Below are 21,451 nucleotides of genomic sequence, written 5' to 3' on the forward strand. Positions count from 1 at the left end.
AGGTTGTGATAAATATGCAAGGCACGGTGGACAATAGGCCCAAGCAGCCAATGCTGTCTGTCTGTATGCTGGAAAAAAAACAAAGGCTGGCCTCTCATCTGAATGTGTGTGGGTTCAGAACAGAGGGAAAGAGTGAGAGAGAGAAAGAAAATAAGACAGAAAGAAAGAAAGAAGATGATGAAGAAGAGGGAAACAACAACAGAGTGTAATAAAAGTCGGGCGCAGAGCCAGGGAGATGGTGGGGACCTGCAGATCACACATCTGGCTGTAGCAAGCGTTTCCTTTCATCACTGACCTTCTGGCTCGTTTTTGATCAGCTCCTCCATCTTGCGTTGTTTCAGTGTGTCCACCACATCTGCCAGGCTGCCCTTGCGTCTCTCGGGGGTGCCCAGGGTGCCCGCGGCCGAGCCCCCGTCGCTGCAGAGGCGCCCCCCGCCTCCACCCTCTTCTTTGCCTGGTGAGGTAGCATTGTGCTGAGGGTAAGGACTCAGGGAGCTCCCCTTAGTGCCATCCTGCTCCTGGAGAGAGGAAAGAAGAAGAAGGGGATAGGGATTAATCAATTCTTAGCTTCAAAAAAGTGATTTTAAAGACACAAACAAACTGTAGAGAAAGAAAATTAAGAGGAAACGAGGGAGGAGCTGGCATAAACCCATTCATTATCTCCATCTTTCTTCCCTACTCTTGCTCCTGTTTTCTACATCTCCTGTTCTTATACCCCAAAGCAACAACTTTCATCCCTGTCCAGTTATCTCAAGTTAGGGCATACTACTTCTCTCTCTCTCAGATCCTCTGGAATCTGCATTTGACTGACTTGGAGGTACTTGACAGAACGAGCACATGAAACAGTAAAAGACTGCACACTCTTTAAGTGTCACGCTAACTCTTCATTACAAAGCGTTCAATGGCTTCCTTTGAGGGATGTCCAATGCTACAAATTCCAAGCCCAACTTTCAGCGCTGGTTTACTTTTGTCCTAAGATTTTCAAAAATTAATGCTGTGGATGCAACTCCGTCAAATTCAGAGATAAAAAAAACTCCAAAAACGGCTCCGTTGTGAGGTCAAATCATTCCCCTAAACTCATAAAGAACTGAAAGGGCAAAAAACATCATTGTAGGAGAAAAGACAATCAGCATGTCAGCAACTAATTATAACGTATACAGCTTACAGTAAAGCTCTCTTCTATTGCCAACACGTTTAGTTTAACGATGCTTGGAAGTAATGACTGTGGCTGAAAAAGTGGACTTTGCAGAAGAACAAGTTTACCTCTTTCCACTAAACAATGTTTTTCTTATTGTTTTCTTATTATATTTAGAAATCTGTATCAACTTTCACTGCCATATTTTTGACCACCGACAGCTCGAACGCACTTATTTACATTTAAATAAGCGAGTCTGAGTACGGACGTTATTGTTCCCTTTCAAAACGAAAGCTCAAACATGAACAACAAGCCTCAGGACAGTAGCCGAGTGCTAAGTAACTCTTAGCATCTTAATCTGTGACCCCATAAAACCTGTGTTTGTTTCTACAGGCGGCGTTATAGACTTAACGCCGGCTCAGCCCAATTAGCGGTGACACTGAGAGTGAGGATGCCGTCAGCTTCGAGAGGGAACGCGGTTATCTCTTTGTCACATGCACAGATGGATTCATGAGGGTATATATGCTCTACATGCACAGAAGTGCGCTCCTTCTTGAACTCGCACTCAGGTGTGGTAAACTGTGCGTGTTGCTGTTTAATTACAAAAACAAATGAGTCAGTCAATCAGCCACGCAGTCTGTCAGCTCAGCTCTTCGTGGGGTCAATGGTCCACAGGGTTAATCTTTGGCTAATCTCACTACAGTATGGGGCACGCCACCTGTGACAGCGGCACACATACACCGTACCTGTGTTTGTCTTTGTGTGGGTGTGCATCTGGGAGAGACACAGAGATGGACGGGCATGGGGAGGCGGTGATACATTCCACCTTTAATAATGACATTACAGAGCATTAAGGTGGAGATGGTTTTCTAATCATTAACTCGCAGGCTGCCGGTGGAAGTGGAACTTAATACTAAGATCAAGGTCCACAGTGAAGTCATTTAGAGTCTAGACAGACTGATCTGTGTCTTTAATTTAAAAAAAGCATTTAAATGGGACAATTTAAGAAGAGAAAAAACTCAAAACAAAGTCTCAAATTACTTTTTCTTGTCCTTTTAAGAACATAAAGCCAGGCAGAGGCTTTCCATATCGATGATGCTTTTGTTGTCGGAAGCCAAACATTGTATGAGAGGTACAGCAGACCATTATCACTTGGCATTTTTGACACTTCGCTGACTCTCTGTGTTGGGCTCTGTGTGTTTCCACACTCTGAATAAGTCAGCGCACTCAATAATTCACCCATCCTCTCCTTGGCGTTCTTGCACATGCATTGTAACAGAGGGACAGATTGTGACAGCAATGATAAGGTTGGAACGTTTGTGTATACTGTATATGACGGGGTAATGAGGTTTCAGTCAGTCGCTGCTGAGGCCGCTAACAGCCTTGTGTCACAAGTGTCTTGTGATTTTAAAAGCCCTGAAAGACTTTGCTCTTCTCCTCTGACCACCTGACCGAGTTGATTGCTCGTGCCTCTCTTTGTTCCCTCACCCTCTCGCTGTTCTTCAGATTAGGGAAAGTCAGACTTCAAAAATGAGCGGATTTGTGATTAGGAGTTGCATCAGCGCCGGCACGACGTGCAAATGTAACGAGACGGAGGGAGAGATAGAGCGTAAGAGTGTAAAAGTCAAAGAAAGCAAGAAAGAAAGACTGAGCGAAATCCCCAGAAAAAAAAAAGAGAGAAGCAGCGTTATTAGAGGAAATGAGAGTGAGCGAGAGCGTGCGAGTTGACAGAGAGATGCATGGAGAGAGAGAGAGCAAAGAGGAAAGCAGGCATCTTGAAGGCAGCGGTCACACCTGTCACATCCCATTTATCTAATCCAGCGCCTACTTAAAACAGCCGCACTCTTTCTTTCGAGAAAGATGTCGTGCAAACAAAACAAACAGAACAAGAATATGCAGAGGGAGATGTGGGGGGGGTGGTCGGAGGAGAGATGGAGTTGGAGAGGAGTGGGGGTGAGGGGTTGTCGGATCTCTTTACTCTGCCGAAAAGCTGCCAGAGAGATGTCATCTCGCTGCGTCCAACAATGAAGGTCATTTCCCCAATCAAAGGGAATTAGCAGGGAGCCATGGCTTCTTCAAAGACCTGGTACATTACGGCCTGTGACATTATTTATGTGTGAACTCTGACAGACAGCCTTATCCCGAAGGCAACTTAAATGGCTTATGTTTCTCCCCCCACCTCCCGATCAGCCTCCCGGCATATAATCCACACGCCTCGCTGGCGATTTGTACGGCAAAGTCCAAGACAGAGGGATCAAAAAAGAGACAAGGCAGATTCTCCGCTGTAAATGGGTGTCAGTCAGCCGATCCCGGAGTAACGCAGGTGGCGAAAACTTTTTCTCATCAGCATGCATTTATTCATGAGTGCAAACAGAAATTCTGGCTACTGTAAAAACAAAAAAAACTAAAACTACTGTTCATGCCCTCCTCTCTGTGCATGTCTGTGCGAGCAGGTTTTTTTTGTGCATATATGTGTGACACTGTGAGTGCACCACATAGCCTGTAGGTGTGTAAATGTGTGAGTGTCTGCATATATGTATTTATATGCACTGGATGTGGCAGGCTGGCAGTGTGGGCGGTTCTGCCTTTAGTTTGCAGATGTCAATTCTCTTCCAAATGACTGGAACAAAGTAAAAATTGCGCCCCACTCTCTTTATCCTTTTACTGCCTCTGCAATGGAACCGAATTAAACAACTTTTGTCTTCTTAAGCTCATCTGTGAGGGGAGGTTGGTTTAAAAACACTTAACTCTTGCCAAATGCTATTTTTTTCCTACAGCCAGCACAGATGCCGCTGTTCATGTTCTTCTTTTTTTTCTTCCTTCTCCTATTCCTTCCGTCTTCTTCTCTCCCTCCTTCTCCGTTGCCCGACAGAAGAAACTCTCTCTCCCCCTTCTTTCTGCGCCACAGCCTGACATGTCTCGGGCTGTGCAAGGTGTATGTGTGAAAAACAATATTTGATGCTTGGCGCGTCGTCGTGGATCAAGGCATGGACAATGTGGCAGTAGGAAGAGCTGGAAACAGCTGCTCAACTAAAATACGTGCCCACGAATACACACCGAGAGAATGTCACCGATCGCTCCTGCGAGGGGGGGGGCGAGACTCAGCCCTGTGCCAGAGCCTGCCAATCTCCACAATATATACACTTAACACACCTCAGATACAGCAAATCCCTTTACATGCCATGGCTAAACACAGACACTGTCAGTGGTGACTCGGGGGGTCCTTCAGGATGAGGACAAGCAAGAAAACACACAACGACACGCATTAGTTTTCTCCTTGCGTTCCAACAATATTGAGCTATGCGACTGACCCCCAAAACTGAAGAGGAAAAAAAAGCCAACAAATTACAAAATTTTAATTTGCTGATTCTAATTGTCTTATTGCACACAGTTGCCCTTTCCTTATCTAAAAACCTGCAGCTGTATTTTAAGTAGCAGTTTGGCTAAAAAAGAAAAAAAATACGCCAGTATATTTTACCAAGACCTCTCACTGTTGACAGGCAAGCGTGTGTTGATTCATTAGTGCATCACTGGCATGAGAAATTAAGTGTGACCACTGTGTCTCAAGACTGCTCAATGACTGTGTTAAATCTGTCAAATTCACATTTACACACACACACACACACACACACACACACACACACACACACACACACACACACACACACACACACACTCAATCACACATACAAATTAGACAAAAAAGAGAGAGAGGAAAAATGAATAAGAAATAATGCTTGATGAAATATCTTTATAGTTTTCTAACGTGTAAGCGTGCATCTCGCCTGTTAATGAAATAATTAGTGTTTGTCCATTAGCACATTTATGAGAGAAGATGCTTGCCTCTGCCTGATGTGAAAACAGTTTTTTTTTTGCCAGCATCTGCAAACATAAACATAAAAAGATCTAAAAGAAAGAAAGCAAGAGAAAAATATCTCATTCACGGGCGGTGGGCTTAAACGTTTCCTGTTGTCATTTACAATTTTCACATACATTTACACAGATTTTTGTTTCCCTCTGTAATTTTGGCGGTGTCATAACTGGATTTGATTGGTTGACCTCGCTGAACTCCCGACTAAAATCCTTCCCGTAACGCATTTGAACTCAGGTGCTCCCACCCAATCAGGGTCCAGCTGCATAGCGAGAAGTTCGCATTCAATAATTTTTTTTTAAAGACACCCTTTTTAGCTAAACTACATTCATTTGCAAACCATTATGAGCAGTGCTATTCTTACTCACAGGCAGGGGGGGAATAAAACACATAAGAAAAAAGGAGAAAAGTGAATAATCCGACACCTTTCACGCTTTTAAAATATGCGCGGGTGCCGTTTTCACTCAGTGTGGTTGTGCAGCTGTAGTGGGCAGGTAGAGCAGCCGAGCCAAAGCCAAACAGGCAGGCGAGGCAGCCAGAATGAAGAGGTCAGTGTGGAGCTGAGCGCTTCTCCACCACCGTGTTAATTTACTATGACAAGATAAGGCTGTAATCTGCCCCCCACCCTCTCTCTCTCGCCTCCCGCTGCCCCACATCCAAGTCAAGCAGTCGCCGATGAGCCATTTACTTCCCCCTATCACTTTACAACAACTGCCCTGAGAGAGAGAGGGGGGGAGAGACCATCCCCCCCACCTCTTTGTAAATCTCCCCTATTTCTCCTCACTCTCCAGCCACTCTTCACTGACAGTCAGCGCTGAAGGGATTGGCACTGTTAAACACCCCCCTCTGAATCCCCCTTAAAAAAAAGAAGAAGAAAAACTTAACACACATCTTACAACATGCCAAGCAGGCAGTCGGATAAGCCCCCATTCCACCCCCTGCCAGACACACACACACGCGCAGAGGCTTGCACTTAATAATCCACATCAACTATTATTAATAAGACTTTCCACATACACATACACATACATGTCAACAGCCTCCCTTCTGGTGTCCATTAATGAATAAGAAAGCAGCTGTGTGTCATTTTGTCGTGAATATTTAAGGTTTTTGTCAGTCTCTCTTCATGATCACCTAAAGTGGTCAGCCACGACGCCTAAAATATTCATGAGGGTAATGTTTGTTTGGATAGTGTAAATCTAAATGAAGTGGGAATAATCTCAACTACAGCAGATAACCCAGTATGAAGATCTGCATCTCTGCACACCTGTGTGTTTCTTTATGTATTCCCCTGCAATCCCAGGACTTTGGTTTGCAGTCCACAGCTACCACACATACAGAGTCCACAGTAGGAGGGGCTTACTGGCTAATCAGCAAGCTAATTACAGAATTAGCTTTTAATTACAGTTGCTAACCACTGTTTCATTGTTTTATAGCGCGTGGGTATTTATGGTCAGTATGGGGGAAAGGTCGACAGGTGTTATGAGAGCACTGGTATGATAAGGTGTGTATCAAGGTGAAGGGCCAGGAGAAGTTTCCTTTAGTTTTTTTTTGTTTTGTTTTTTTGCCGTTTGTTAGGTAGCTTGCGTTAAAAAAATGCACAAGTTGCCTTGTGCCACATTTAGCTACTAGCTAACATGGATTTCCTGGCAGCTAAGGTAGTTATAGGTACATAATGAATCTACTAGTCGAAAAACATAAATAATATTGTGTTAATAACCCCAACACTCTTATCTCAAATTAAATTAAATAATTTGATCATCATTATATAAAAATAATACAAAAGTCAGGGAGGAAAAGATTAAATGTGTTGCGTCAATACTGTTTGTGTCAACATATCACAGCAAGTTTAAAGAATAAATAAACGTCTGATACTCACAAACTAACTAGCAAAAATACAGCTCAATATTCAATTTGAATTACGCAACTTTACATATACACACACTGACACACAGACACCTTTACAAATACAGCGCCATACATTTAGCACCACCAAGCAGCCTCACACTTCATCCCCAAGAAAATGACTCACGCAAATGGTTCACATTTTAGCAGTCACGCAAATGTGCATCAAATGGGCTCAAGGCAACGGCTGGTGGCGCACACATAAAAGCGGAAAAAAAGGGGAAAAAAAAACCTCTCTCTCTCTCTCTCACACACACACACACACACACACACACACACACACACGTGCAACCAAATTTTATCCTTGAACCTAAAAATGTTCATATTTAAAAAGAAAAAGTCAGCTCCCAGAAAGAACCTGCTTTCTACTTGCAAAGAAAGTCAATTTCTGTTTTTGTTTTTTTAGGGTTCTGCTTCTTTTCACATCTACCGTCAGTCAACAAACAAATAACCTCGTTTTCTTTTATCGTTGTGGAGATACATGTACCTTTTCATAGTTTGGCTGCCATAAGAAGAGTAAACAACATACCAAAGTTAAAGCAGACCCAAACTGTTAATGCATTCAATATGTGAAAAAAAAGCTGTTTACTTATCCAGAAATGACTGGAAATCCCATAAAAGCAAAACCATTCTAATTAGTTAGGAAATGCTTAATTCACGAAATTAAAATGACAAATACACAAGGTCGAGGAAGTTAATTTCCAGCTGAATGCATCTGCAAAATGAAACATTTTGCAAGCAAAGATTGTAGATTTTTGTCATACAGGTACTAATTCCATTTTCAGCCTAGGCTGTCTTAAAAACAGAAAACTGCTATGCTTTCAATAATCACTTAATTCGAAGGGTTGAAACTACCATGACCACAATCTGATCTGGGGTCTGAGCCTTGGGGTTACTTTCAACCCCAAGCCTCTCAAACGCACACAGGTAGACAGCCTTATAGGAAGGAATTGGAAGGGCAGAAAGCCAATGGAGATAGAGAGATGAAGCCAATGACCAAGCCTGCAGTCTGTAAAACTGAAGGTCTACATTGGTAACTTAGACACATTTCTATGCCAAGTGGTTGGTTGTGGTTAAAAAAATGTTTTCTTTTTTGTGGCCTATGGCAATGCAGTCCCAAAGTCACACAAATGTTAGCATCACTAAAGGTAGAGTCATAGTTTTTTTTTTAACAACTAATCATAACAGCCTGGACACTGACATCATCAAGTACCATTAATGGATACTGCACTTCTTTGGGCTCCAGCTATAGTCTTAAGCACATGAGAGAGCAAACATACAGAGATTCCTTCATGTATTGGTGAGAATCGCATGACTAGCTAACATGGCTAAGTACCATTCCGATGCGGTTTACTGATGACACCAACTCACAGGTGGCGTACAACATCACTGATCCCACCAACGATGTCACCTCTGTGGCCTCTTAATGCTGCCTCTCGTTCTAAATACAATAGCTCATAAATAAGGCTTTAAAAACAAATATTCAACAGCTGGCTGCTCATAATCACTGTGGCATTCAAATACCTTTGCTGACACTAAACATATCTGTGAATGTAGGGTCTGCATTGTATCTATGTATGGGATAACCATGCAAGTTTAGGGATTATTCTTCTTCTGGGCATGCAAACATAAGATCAATTTTAACTCCTTTTTCTGGGTTATATCTGTTTATATTTCAGAAACTGGAAGCGTGTAGGACCTGCCAACGGTCATTTTTACAAAGTTTCTCTACAAAGACTTTTGACTTCTCTGATGAGTTCAGACACAAAAGTTCCTCCAAATGTCTCTTCAACTGTTTCACCTGTAACCCCAAATCAGCTACTGTCACCCACAGGTGTGTGCCCCAAGCGTGAGAAACGATGGGTGAGACTGATTTGAAAACCGTTATTATTTACCATGTTGGGCGGGCTGTCCAAGTTGCGGTTGGGGGGCGAGCGAGGGGACACCTTGTTGCAGTAGGAGGCCAGGGGGAGGTGGATGACACCGCCCAGTCCCTCACTCTCCTCATCCTCCACTCGCTGTCTGCTGGTTGCCATGGTTACCTCTCCATCTGTCCCCCCATATGGAGAGGCTGGTCGCTTGGAAGACATCCTGGAAAATAAATAGGAGATAGAAAGACAAGAGAGAGAAGGAAAAACAGGAGGAAGAATGAGCAACACTCAAAAGATGATATAATAGGCTGACAACTCCACTTATATGTTGGTAGCAATGAAAAGTGTGGAGGCTCCAAACTAGTTCTCAGAAACTCCCGGATAGTTCAAACTTTTAAGTGTTTACCCCTCTGCTATCCATTTACTGCCTTCCGGTAGACATTCATCTGATCAACCTGCAACATTTCTCCATCTTAAGTTTTCTGGGGAAACCCTTGCCCTCATAAACATAGACAATCATAGACAACAACGGGGCATCTCCTCACATCGACTTTAGCGAGCTTCTTGGCAGACATTCAAACGCACTCTCGGGTCTTACAGTATGTTTACCATCGGGGCCGTTACTGCAAAAGGAGTGCGCTTGGACTGGCATTGTGGAGGAAATGACCATGTCTTGACAATGGGCTTTCACAGAGAAAAACAGATTGTGAAAGAGAGAGAGAGTGTGTGTGTGAGACAGAGAGGGAGAGCAGTATGTACAGTGACAATAATGTGTGTTTATGAAAACCTCTGGACAATAGAGTGACGGGAAGGAAAAAAGGTAGCAGCACGACAGCCCCCGCTGTTTGCATTTGTTACTCTGCCTTTGTTCCCTTGAAAAGAAGCAAAGGATATAAAGCCACATCTATTAGGTGAACTCTGTCTCTCACAAGGTAAATTTGCCTCCCTGTACTTCAGCTGAATAGGGATGCAGTGACTATGCGGCAATAATAGAATTTAATGTGGTTCTCAGCATCGCCTGAGTGCTTTCAGATGCACTTGTCAGCCTTGAAGCCACTGCGACTATGACCCTGGGTAATAGGCTGCTAACGCTCAGTCGCACAGAGGCAACACATGACAGCGATGGAAGGATGGAGGGATTGTGAAAACTTTAGCGGAGGGTTGATCCTGATGAAATAAGCAACAGGCATCTGACTTTCAAACTCCGCTAATTTGTTCCTTCTTTTGACTTAACAAGCTGGTTTTTTTCACTCATCCGCTCACTCTCTTTATCCGGCATCCATATCGTGCCTGCCTGTGATTTCCTCCGTTTTCCTCTTCAGCCTTTCTCCCTCAAATTCTTCCCCTCTCTCCCCTGCCTGTCTCTGGTAAACTGATTACACTCTCAACTCTATTGGATTTCCTCTGGACTGTACATCTGGCATTTTTCCTAGGAGCAGCCCTGCTGCTAATTCATTGCTTATTTACCTTATGACAGTGGAAAGGCAAACAATATTGAGTGCAGCTCACTGGAGGCGATGAGGAAAGCGCCACGCTAGGACACGCAACATGCGGCTTTATCACATCGAAGGAAGGTTACGGTCAAAATCAAATAAACTCCGCTGAAGTATAAGGATTAAAGAAAAAAAGAAAGAAAAAGAAACGATAAAGATAAAGAAAGGAAACCGAAAAACCCCCTGCACCATAGTGACCTAATTTAATTACATTTAATTGATTTTGGAGGATGCTTGCAATATTCATAGATATACATAATCTAATAATTTAAACTGATTTACAAATTGAAATTTGTATTCTCTGTTTTCGTACTGAGTGTATTTTGTATACAGGATCTCTTTTTTTTTTTAATGTAAAACCCCAGGTTTTCAGGATCATGGAACTTTCCTTCCATGCGTTTTTGAGTTTCAATGGGCTCTGCAGAGCTGTTTAACGCTGCACCGGACTATTTCATCCACTTAGAAGGGACCCTTCATTTGAAGTTAAATCAGAAAATTGCTAAATCACCACTACAGATATATATATATCTTTTACTACTAAATCAGAAAGTTCTGTACAGCTACAATTGTTTCTTTTCAGTGACTTTCTCACAGCTTTAATCAAGGTTAGACTGGATGAAGCATGTTCTAGTAGTTACAATAATGTTGACGGTGGCTAAGTGCTTTCATGAAGGACGCCGTATAAAGTACACGCAACCAAACACAGAGACAGTTGTCGAAATCAACTGGCTGGTGTATCTGCAGCTGATTTCTTTATCGGTTTCTCCTGGACGCTCTCTCTTGCTCAGCAAAAACTAAGGCCATAAATGACAGCTGAAGAATGTGTATTGTTTCGAAATAAAACTGCACAATGAGAGCACTAAAGCAAATTGATATTAAAACTGACTTGAGATAACATTTATGATGCATGTTGGAATGACTGTGGGGAAAGCTATATCTGTGCGTGTGCCGCCGCGCTGTATAATGCAAGCGGCAGGCCCAGCTGTACAAACTACACACACACACACACACACACACACAGAGAGAGAACAGAGCAGAACACTGCAGGTCTGTCTTCATCACCGCCTGTTTACTTTACCTCCTTTCACTCTTTCACACTAAGGCCTTTTGTTTCAGACACACACACACCTCCCCTTGTATCCTTTGCACACCTCTACTCCAGCCATAACCCAACACACACACACACACACACACACACACACACACACACACACACACACACCTGTGATCAGTTTTGAGAGCTCTTGCCTCGCTAATGTTACACTTTGGCTATGTTACAGAGACATCTTTGAAAGCATGGGAGGATTTTAATTTGGTTTTTACAACGTTGTTATCCATCATTTAACCACAGTAGCCACAGAAACATATCGAGATATATGGGCAATCCATAGACAAGAACAGTTACACATTAACACAGAAGGCAACACAGGTATCCAAAAGCTCTAAGGGGCAGGGAGCGACTTCAATCTCTGGATTTCCTTCTCTCCTCTTCTCATTTGCCCACTCCTCTCCCGCAACTCTGCTACTACTTCCTCAGAGGTGGGTGTCTATGAATGGGGAGGCCATTCGCAGCTCCTCTCCGGCTATAAAGTCCCTCTTTCCCCCGTCTGTTCGCCTTTGAAGTCAAATTACTATACAATTGGGCACAGCGGGTGTGCAGGTTTCGCTGGCTACTTCATTTAAAAGTTTGGCAGGGCTGTCATGCTGGTGGTAGACCTAAAGGAAGCGGTCTAAACAGCGAGGATTTAAAGAGATAATGTGATTAATTTCCAGGCTGTCTTAGGTAATAATTAAGGGAAATTAGCATAATTTTGTTTAAAAAAAAAAACGAAACAAAAGAACACCAAGGAACATCTCCTTCTCTGTTAAACACACGAGACACATGTATGTTTCTTTAACATTTCTTTAACAAATGAGATGACGACCCTTTTTTGCCGTATTTACAAATTCAAGCAAAAAGAATTTTAAAAAGTCATCTTTTTGCCCCCCCGCCTTCATCCAAACTCATTTCTTTCACAGAAAAAACACATACACACGCAACACCACACAGTGAGAGTGCTAAGCTGAGATTAGAGTGCCACTTCCCTTTGGCTTTTTGATGATTAGTGGCTCCTCAACTAAGTCCCTCATATCACATATGTCCACCGCAGCTAAGTCACTAATCGGACAGCGACGGACGTCCATTAACAGGCCGAATAATCGCCATCAGCGGTGGTTAACTGTCTCCTGGCCATCGCTTACTGTAATCAACACGTCCATTTCACGTTGGCACGTCAGCGACGGAAAGCTTACGCAAGCGTGTTTAAATACAGGCAGCGAGCTTATGAACACGCGATCGATGTTGCTCTCACACGCGAAACATCCCCCAGAAATGCATCCAGACACATTTCAAATGAATTAAGCAAAGTGGGGACAAAGATTTGTTTAAGCTTTGAGGGAGAGCGAGAGAAAGACAAAAGCAGCCATCACAGAAATGTCACAGACTATCGCACACACACACACACACACACACACACACCCGGCTCTTTCACTCTGTGTGTCTGGCTGCTAACATAATCATGGTGCTAACTGCTCTTGTTAACTCCTCTACTCAGAACAAGCTTTCAGGGAGCGTGGGAGCCTCCTCTGGAGAATTCCACAGTAAAGTGTGCGTCTGTGCTTCGGCATATGCACGCGTGAGTGTGCGTGTGCGCATCCTCGCTTTAAATTACAACCCATTATTTCAGCCACCACACAGTCAGTTGGATCTATCGTCTGCAGTAAAAATAAGCGCAGAGGCTAATTCCAAAGGGCTGTCAGGAGCCAACGTGACATTTGTGTTTTCGTTATTCCTCCCCCCACTACCACCACATCCACCACCACCTTAAGAGCGCTAAGAACTGCCTGCCTGTCACTCAGGTGTGGGGTCTATTTGCGTGGAAATGTGAGCTATCTTTGAAATTGTTCTCTGAGGGGATGGAAGGGCATATCAAAATAGTTGAGCGGAATGTGCCTTTTAGATAAGGCGCCCAGAGCATTTTGCCTCAGAGGAGCAGACCGCAACATTTACGTATGACACCTCAGGCAGGAATTTCAACAAATGTTTCCCCCTTGTGTCACGCTATCGCTCATTTTATTGCCACCTTTTTCTTTTTGTTTATCCTCCTCTTTTTCCTTCTTCACTTCCCAGCTTTCAAAACAATTTCCCCATCTCCTTCTACCTCCGTCTCTCCGTCACACGCTGTTGAACTTATTTGAACACTGCTTGTCCTCCTGCTCTTTCCCTCTCCCCGTCTTTTCTCCCTCTCCCTCCCCCGGTGTTGTCTTACTCACTGTTCCCTCTTTACACAATCAGCTGTTTGTAAGAATGTCGCTCCATCGCTCCCCTCTCTCTCCCTCTCCCTCCTTCTTTCCCTTCTTCTCCGAGCAGACTCTTAAGGATATTGCCTAATATCTATTTATAGACTGTCCTTTCGAACAGTGGGATGAGTGGGGCAGCAACAGAGAGGAAAAGCTGAGATGGAGGCGTAAAGATTAGGAAGGAGGTGGTCAGCGATATTCCCTTTTACTTTGGTGCTGCTTTGCTATATTTAAATATTCTTGACAAGCACAAGATTTCGTTTTAGACTCTGAGAGAACTTCGGACCAATAAGCCCTCAAACATTAGCGACTTGTAGACAAAATACCAATTTTATAGGGAGACATTCTGATGAAGTGTGAAAATAAAGTTTAAAAAATTTGTACGAATTTCACTAGAACTGCTGTAAAACGCTGAACTTTCCGTAATCGTTTTCTCTCTTTAAATAAACAGCGCATAACGGGAAGAAAATGTGAACACAGCTCCTGCCTGTATATGCTCATACACTCACAGAGACACACCCTTACACACACACGTATACACAAAGGCGCAAACACACACTCAGCCTCACAAACACAAAGCATCCTCTGTGAGGTGCCCTAAATCGGCGCCCGGCAGCTCAAACCGTGTTTCCTGTCCAGCTTAACCACAAAAGGCAATAACACACAACCCTAATGTCACCACTGTTAATCACACACACACGCTGGAGAAAAGTCATGCGTGTAGTGTGTGTGTGTAGAGAGAGAGAGACAGAAAATGAGAGAGCAAAGGGGGTGAGCGCAGAAAGACGTGGGCTAACTCATGTGGCCTCTGAGACTACCTCTCTCTCTCCCTCCCTTATTCTGTCTGTCTCGCTCGCCCATTCATCCACCCAAAGCTTTAGTCACCAGAGGGGCATCGCTCCACATACTTACAGTTTCATTTTTCTCCCTCTTTAAAACTTTTATTTATGTCCTTACACGGAGTCACTACGTGATCGTCACTGACGTTTTAGTGACAGAGAAAAGATAAAGCAAAACGGGAGAAATAAGGAAAGCCATCAACGCAACGGAAGGCCGTGGGAAAATCTCAAGTGCTGCCATTGAAAAAGGAAGACGAGAGGCAGAACTGGGGGAGAAGTGGGGAGTGAGGGGATGCAGACGGCGAGAGGAGAAAAAGTGCATCCGGTGGACGGCGGCCCCGCTCCCCTGGTGTTTTGCGAGGGGGAGACGATGCATAATGTTTATTGAGCGACGGACAGTGTTTTTCCATTGTTGTGCCAGGGCCACTATTTGTGCTGCATTTGTTAAGCAATCCATAAAGGAGTCACAACATTTGTCTCACTGTCAGCGACTTGGCCTGCCCCTGTAAACACACACACACACACACACACACACACACACACACACACACACACACACACACACACACACACACACACACACACACACAGAGAGATAAACACACCCAAAATGCAAGCTCATTCTCTCACATAAATGACAACACACAAATACGAGCGCACACAGAGTCCCAGCTGGCCTCTTTCTTTCGTCCCCGCACTTTGAAACTCTCCCACCTCGGCCCAAATGGTCTCCTCCTTTTTCCTCCGACCCCCCACCCCCTCCCTACCCCCATCTCTCTCTCTCTCTCTCGCCCTCGCTACCTGGAAAAACAGAGGTTTCATTGTAGCGCTCCGGGAGGGAGCTCCAAGCTCCTGAAACTGTCTCCTATTGAAGATTCGAAGGATGGAGAGTGTGTAAATGTGAACGGCAGAGAGCGACAGCAAAAGCAACATAGTGGGATTAGCACAACACAAGCTGCCTGGATTGATGGATGGCTAAAGAAATGGGGGAAAAGAAGGAGAAGAGAAAAAGCGAATATACAGTGCATGCACACTGCTAAGCTTTCTGGCTCTGCTGACAACAGAATCCCACCACCTGACCTTTGACTCCAACCCTATGACCTCATGTCATATGACTACACTCTAGTTAGCCTGGAGGGAACACCTCTGTCAGTCTCTCGCTTTTTTCGCACGCACTTTTTTTCTTCCCCTAAATCGCTTCTCATCATTCTCACTTTCTTTCATCCCCTCCTCCCCCATCCATAAACACAACAACAAAAACAAATGTGGCCTAATATTTCCCTGTCTCTGCTGGCTGTTGGCGAGGGTCAGCTGAGCACACCAGGGTGGGAGGTCGCGGTGGGAGAGAAAGTTGGAGGGGTGAAGGGTTGGGTAGGAGTGTGCTGAGAAAGGGGAGGAAGTGGGGAGGAGGGGTGGGGAGAGGCTTTGGCATTCTCCTCTGGTATTTTTCTGTCTGTCGTTCTTTCTTTCCCTTTCTTTCTTCTTCTTTTTTTTAACCCCCCCTTCTCGTTCCATGGATGGAGACACGGTTATCAAGCCTCTCTGGGGACAGACAATATGGTCCAGACAATGGCCTCCAGTCCAAGGTGGTGGTGGAGGGGGCGGGACACAGAGAGAGAGAGAGGGAGCGAGACAGAGAGAGGGAGGCCAGGACAGGGCCACAGGGGAAGAGAAGGGCAGAATGGCGCATTAGTTTTCAGAGCACGGACACTCTACTCAATTACTCTACTCTCTCTCCTTCAGACACACATTCTCCTTTTCCTCCAACACACACATACACACACACACACACCACTTTAATCTCACCCCTTTTAAATGAAGTACAGCGACACTTGCACTGCAAGCAGCACTGCTCACTCAAATTGGAAACAAGTTGTTATCGGCCAGCCACAAGAACTTGGTCTTTAAAAACTGTCCGTTCCTCTATAATTACAAAACGAAAGCCAATAAATATTCTAATAAACAGAAATAAACAGCAGCGGAAGACTCGAGTCTGATTTAGTGGAAGTTGCAGATTCACAATAAAACGCCGTTCTTATGTCTACAAAAAAAGAAAAAAAAAAAATCACAAAAGTTTGAAAAGTGTGCAAATCGATCCTACAATGGGAGAATTATTGCTGCCTGACCGAAACAGCTGATTAATATGAACAATTCATCCCATTTCAGGTGTTTATCTGAGAGGGTAGTTAACAATTAGAGGTGCCTGTGCTCGAGTAGAGGGCATGATTAAATGTGCTCTGCCACTGAAGATAAATTAAAGTGACAAATATTGAAACTGTTGAAACGTGTCGAGGAAACCGAGTCAAGTCCTTCCGGCTGCTAATGCCGCTCTAGCTGCTGAGTCCAACGCAACTACTATCACTCCGTATCTGAGTGTGTCCTGCTTAAACTGTTCAAAGTGTTGACACATCCACTGTTGTCTGTCTCTACCCCCTTCATCTCCACTCACACACACAAGACGGAGGGGACAAATGGAGGGGTGTGAAAATCCACCACTGCTTTAACACCACATTGACAGGGACCTCTTCCTCTCTTTCCGCTCGTCCTCTTACTTCACCCCATCACCCCCACCCGCCCTTACCCTCTTCATCTCTGGCACTCTCACTTTTCTGTAAACCTGCTTCTTTTTCTTTGTGGGTGAGGAATGTGTCAGTTTGACCACATCATTTCTTTTCCTTCATCTCTCCGTCCACCAGCAGCGGCATCAGCGGCTCCTTCAAGTGTCTGTTTTTCTCTCTTCTTCTTCTTCTTCTTCTTCTTCTTTTTTTAAACCCCCTCTCATGATTTGGTTGCTTTGGCTTTCTCCGTTTCTTCCAATGTGTATATTTCTGTTCTGTTTGTGCAAACAGATGAGGCCGTTCTAGCGAAGGCAGTCTGTTTCCACTATTTTCAGTTTCACATTGGAAATTCTGATACACAGCAGAGCACTCAGAGAAGCAAAAAAAAAAAGAAGAAGAAAAAGTGATTGAAATCACAAAAAAGCAGAATGCAAAATTAGAACATGAAATAATGTAAATTGCAAAATTATGAGTCTTTGTCAAAGCAACAAGAAAAGACAAAAATGAGATGAAAATTCTTGCATTGTTAAGTGAACGACACAAAAATATGACTTCTCACTTGCAAAAAAAAATAAATCATACATTTACATAGAACTATTTCAAACTCTTCCCCAACTGCTATTTTTAATAAAAAGTTAATTTTAGCAAACTGCATGATTTTCAAAGAAGAAAAGAGGAATTAGAGAAGAGGAAGTTTGATGGGAAGATGAAGAAGAAGAAGAAGAAGAAGAAGAAGAAGAAGAAGAAGAAGCGCGGGTGAAGGAGGCGAGCGGGCACTTACAGAGACACAGGAACCGAGAGCATCTCAACCACCGAGGCTGGAGCGCACACACACTCTGGCAGCTCGCGCACGCTCCGCTCGCCGAGAGACAAGCGCTCGACGCACACACTCGAAACGCACCGCTCAATGGAAGGTTCACCTCGCTCGCCCGCTCATATGAAAATACACACACTCACGCACACAAACACATGTAGCACGGCCACAGTGATGGAGTGCATTACTGGAAAGCAAGACTTTTAAGCGCTCTCCTCCTAAGTCATTGTAATCCCTGCATTTATCTCCATACATTCTGCTTTTCTGTGTAATCCTTTAAATTTTTAATTCCTCATAGCTGTTGTCATCTTTTTTTTTCTCCCCTCTCTCCTCTAACCACTTTGCCGGATTGAACGGTTTATTAAAAACACTTTTTTTTTTTGCCACATCTAAATGTGTTCTTAATTCAAGGGGGGCCCCCGCCCAACACACTCACAACCCACCCGCCAACCTCAGTTTATCTCTGAACAAAAGATTAGTTTCATCAGGGCATTAAAAAAACAAAAATAAACAGAGTGCTACTATAATGCAATAAAAGTCAAGCAGGCAAAGGAAGACAGGAGTGTGTATGTGTGTTGGTATTAAATCGTAGGGTATTATAACATAATCTGTCTCTCGCAGCATTAGCATCAAACAACCATTATTCCACAGGCAAAAGCCACTTGTGTTGACAGTGTTGGGAAAGGGCAAGGTTAGAGGGTTGACACCTCTAAATGAAGCAGGCCTGCACAAACAACATTGAAATTAACATTAGCATAAGGCAAGGGGGGAAAAATAGAAAAACAACACCACTGCCATGGAGACTGACAATAGGATTACTAAGGGTTTGCATGAATTTGGATTAAGTGAAAAATAAATCTCAAATAAACAGAACTTTAAAAAAAGGGAAGCGGGGCAGAGTGAAAACACTTCAAATACAGGATGGCATATTTCTATATTTTGGCCGATTATTTTTAAACAATTTAGTGTTTGAAAAAGAAGAAATGTTGAGTTTATTTCTGACTTGCTCAGATCAACTTCTTATATATTAGGCTGGTTTAGGTTTACAGGAGGAGTTGCGAGTGGACGCACGAGTAGAAGTTGAGGTGAGTAAGTGGTGCAGACGAAATGATGAGAGGAACGGCGCACACGTTCTGACTTTAACACACACACACACACACACCTCTGAGTTTACTTTTTCTCTCTTACAGACACACCAAGGTTTTGAATGAACAGAACTTTAGTCAGTAAACTCAAAGGAGGGGGAAAGAAAGAGTCCTTTCTCTCACTGTTGTTACAAACGCGTACACATATGTTGCTTGATATACGTTTCCTTTGCATATACCAGAAGCATAGCAGTCAATCATCAAGTCTCCCCCCCTTACCGTCTCCCACTGTCACACACACACAAACACAGAGACGCACACACACTCTTCCAGACTCAAACTCAGCGGACTCGCTGAGACAGCTGCTCAACACACACGCGCGCACGGAGTCCGAGTCTTCTCTTCACACACAGCAACTTTCTGCTTTATACCCCTATCCTCCCTGCCTGCATCCCGCTCCGTCCTCACCCTCTGTCATCTGTATGTGAACGTGTGTATGTCTGTGTTTGTGTGCGTGTGTGTGAGAGAGAAAGCGTCACGTACCTGTTACACTCCTGAGGTAGCTCAGGCTCAGTGAGCATGCTGGAGTAAGGGTCCGTCTCTCTCGACAACAACAACATAAAACAGTCCCACAATGCTCAGATGAACAAGGTTAGTCTCCCAAAAACAAGACGGGATAGAAGTGATCCTTCAACCTCACACACACTGCTGATTCTCTCTCTCTCTCTCTCTGTGTTCCTCTCTCTCTCTACTCACACACTTTCAGCCTCACACCCTCCCTCTCTCTCTTTCGCTCTGCCTCCGTCCCTCCTCTTCTCCCTCCCTCGCTGTAAGCTGTGAGATCTATGCTCTGCTCTTAAAGGGCCAGAAGCACAGTCTCTTTCTCTTTCGCTCAGTGCATGACTGTGTGTGTTGGGGTTTGTGAGAGAGTGTGTGTGTGTGTATGCGTGTATGCAAAGGGGAGGGGCTGTTTGACCAGAGGGCTCATCTATCTCTCAGCGTAAATGCACAGCAGTGCTGCCCCCTTCCACAAGTCCATCTCTCTCTTGCTCTCTCTTGCTCTCTCTCTCTCTCTCACACACACACACACACACACACACACACACACACACACACACACACACACACAGTTCAAACACTCAGTTACAGATCATGTAGACACACTTCAGAGTGATAGGACCACTACAAGCCCTCATACACTTTATTATGCAATAAGCAGGGAATTAATGACATGACACCTAATAGAACAAACTACACGCCTCGTCTGAACGTGATGCTAGCCGGGTTTTTTTCCAGGTTTAAATTGCACTACTGGGAACTTATATAGTCGTTTGCCACACACAGAAAATCCTGAGCATTAACTGCATTTAACAGGTAATCATTTTCAACTCTTCTGGAAAAACACCGCAAACAAAAATTCACTTAACTTACCTTAATTAATCACTTTTACTGCATTGCTGCAACCTTTTCGTTTGGGTTTATTTTACTTTAATATTAAAAGAGTTCTACAGAAAGAAGTTGGTCCAAGTTTGACAAATGAGTAACTCAGTTTGGGCCATTAAACACTTCTACACACTTCTAATGCTCTTACTGAATGTATACATTCTGCTTTCATATTATCCCTACTCCAATGCTGTGGACTCATCCGTGCTTAATTGGTTATCTTGTCTTGTCCCAGCCTCTTTCACTGTCCCTTTGGTTCCACCGTGTTAGGAAAGTGAAGCTGTTTTGTGCTCAACTTTGATTCACATCACGCTTTTGACATGATTGGCCATGCTAACAGAGTAAAGTAAGAGAACAGTGGATGTGAAATAAACCTTGAAACGAGATTAATACGAGGTACCCCAACACTTAAGTGTCTGAATTATTTCAGAGTACTGACTTCCCTACACTACAGGTCAAAAAGCAAAATTAAATGACATTAATACTACTGCTGTGTCCTCTACCAGTCTTACTTTTCACCACACCTGCATTTGTACTTGAGCACTATGCCATCTCTTAAGTTGTTATTCCTTTGATATGCATTTAAAAGCTAATTTTTGTCATCTGGGCCAAGCATGATGCATACAACTCACATCCACCACCCAATCCAACAATTTTGCACAGTCCAAAGCACATTTTCTCACCTCTGCTTCAGACCCAGCATACTTGTGTAATGAGTCAAGTTTCTTTTAAAAGAGATGTATATCTACCAGTAGTCTACTTTAATCACCCATCTCTTTGTTTGTACCATCTTGACCTTTCCATGTATTACTGTGCTAACATTTGTTGCTATTAACATCAACATAATGTTAGAATATTTCTTTGCCTTTAATTGATGTAGGGGATAATGTCAAGGATATGCACTACAGGTATTGACGAATGACTTCTATCGTCCAGCCAATCAGAGTGCGCCTGTCTTCATGGCCATAATATAACAAATAAAACCCTTAAGTGACTTTAATTTCCTTTCATTTTCCTTTTTCTTTGATACAGACATTTCATTCTGCCACAGAGAACAGTCTCGTTACAAGAAGACAGCTGAACACTTCCAAAAGAACA

The 21,451-nt window shown here is 43.7% G+C and overlaps 1 protein-coding gene across 8 annotated transcripts in view; it reads right to left on the minus strand.

The window, feature by feature from the left end:
* Positions 1–21,451, minus strand: part of sox5 (SRY-box transcription factor 5) — a 245,625-nt gene that overhangs the window by 65,489 nt on the left and 158,685 nt on the right. For 4 of the 8 annotated variants that reach the window (XM_085436075.1, XM_085436073.1, XM_085436070.1 and 1 more), the window contains exons 1-3: positions 19,454–19,671; positions 8,807–9,002; positions 296–518 (exon numbers count right to left, since the gene is read on the minus strand). In XM_085436075.1, the coding sequence (XP_085292201.1) occupies positions 296–518; positions 8,807–9,002; positions 19,454–19,530 (496 nt within the window). In that variant the 5' untranslated portion in view covers positions 19,531–19,671. Of the gene's footprint in view, positions 1–295; positions 519–8,806; positions 9,003–19,453; positions 19,672–21,451 lie in introns of those variants that run through there. The other 4 variants (XM_085436074.1, XM_085436069.1, XM_085436068.1 and 1 more) reach the window with 2 other exon arrangements.

This window comes from Copadichromis virginalis, linkage group LG17 (assembly GCF_057382275.1).
Source record: "Copadichromis virginalis isolate Kocher_CV1m ecotype Utaka linkage group LG17, C_Virginalis_male_GT1.1, whole genome shotgun sequence".
NCBI lineage: Eukaryota > Metazoa > Chordata > Actinopteri > Cichliformes > Cichlidae > Copadichromis > Copadichromis virginalis.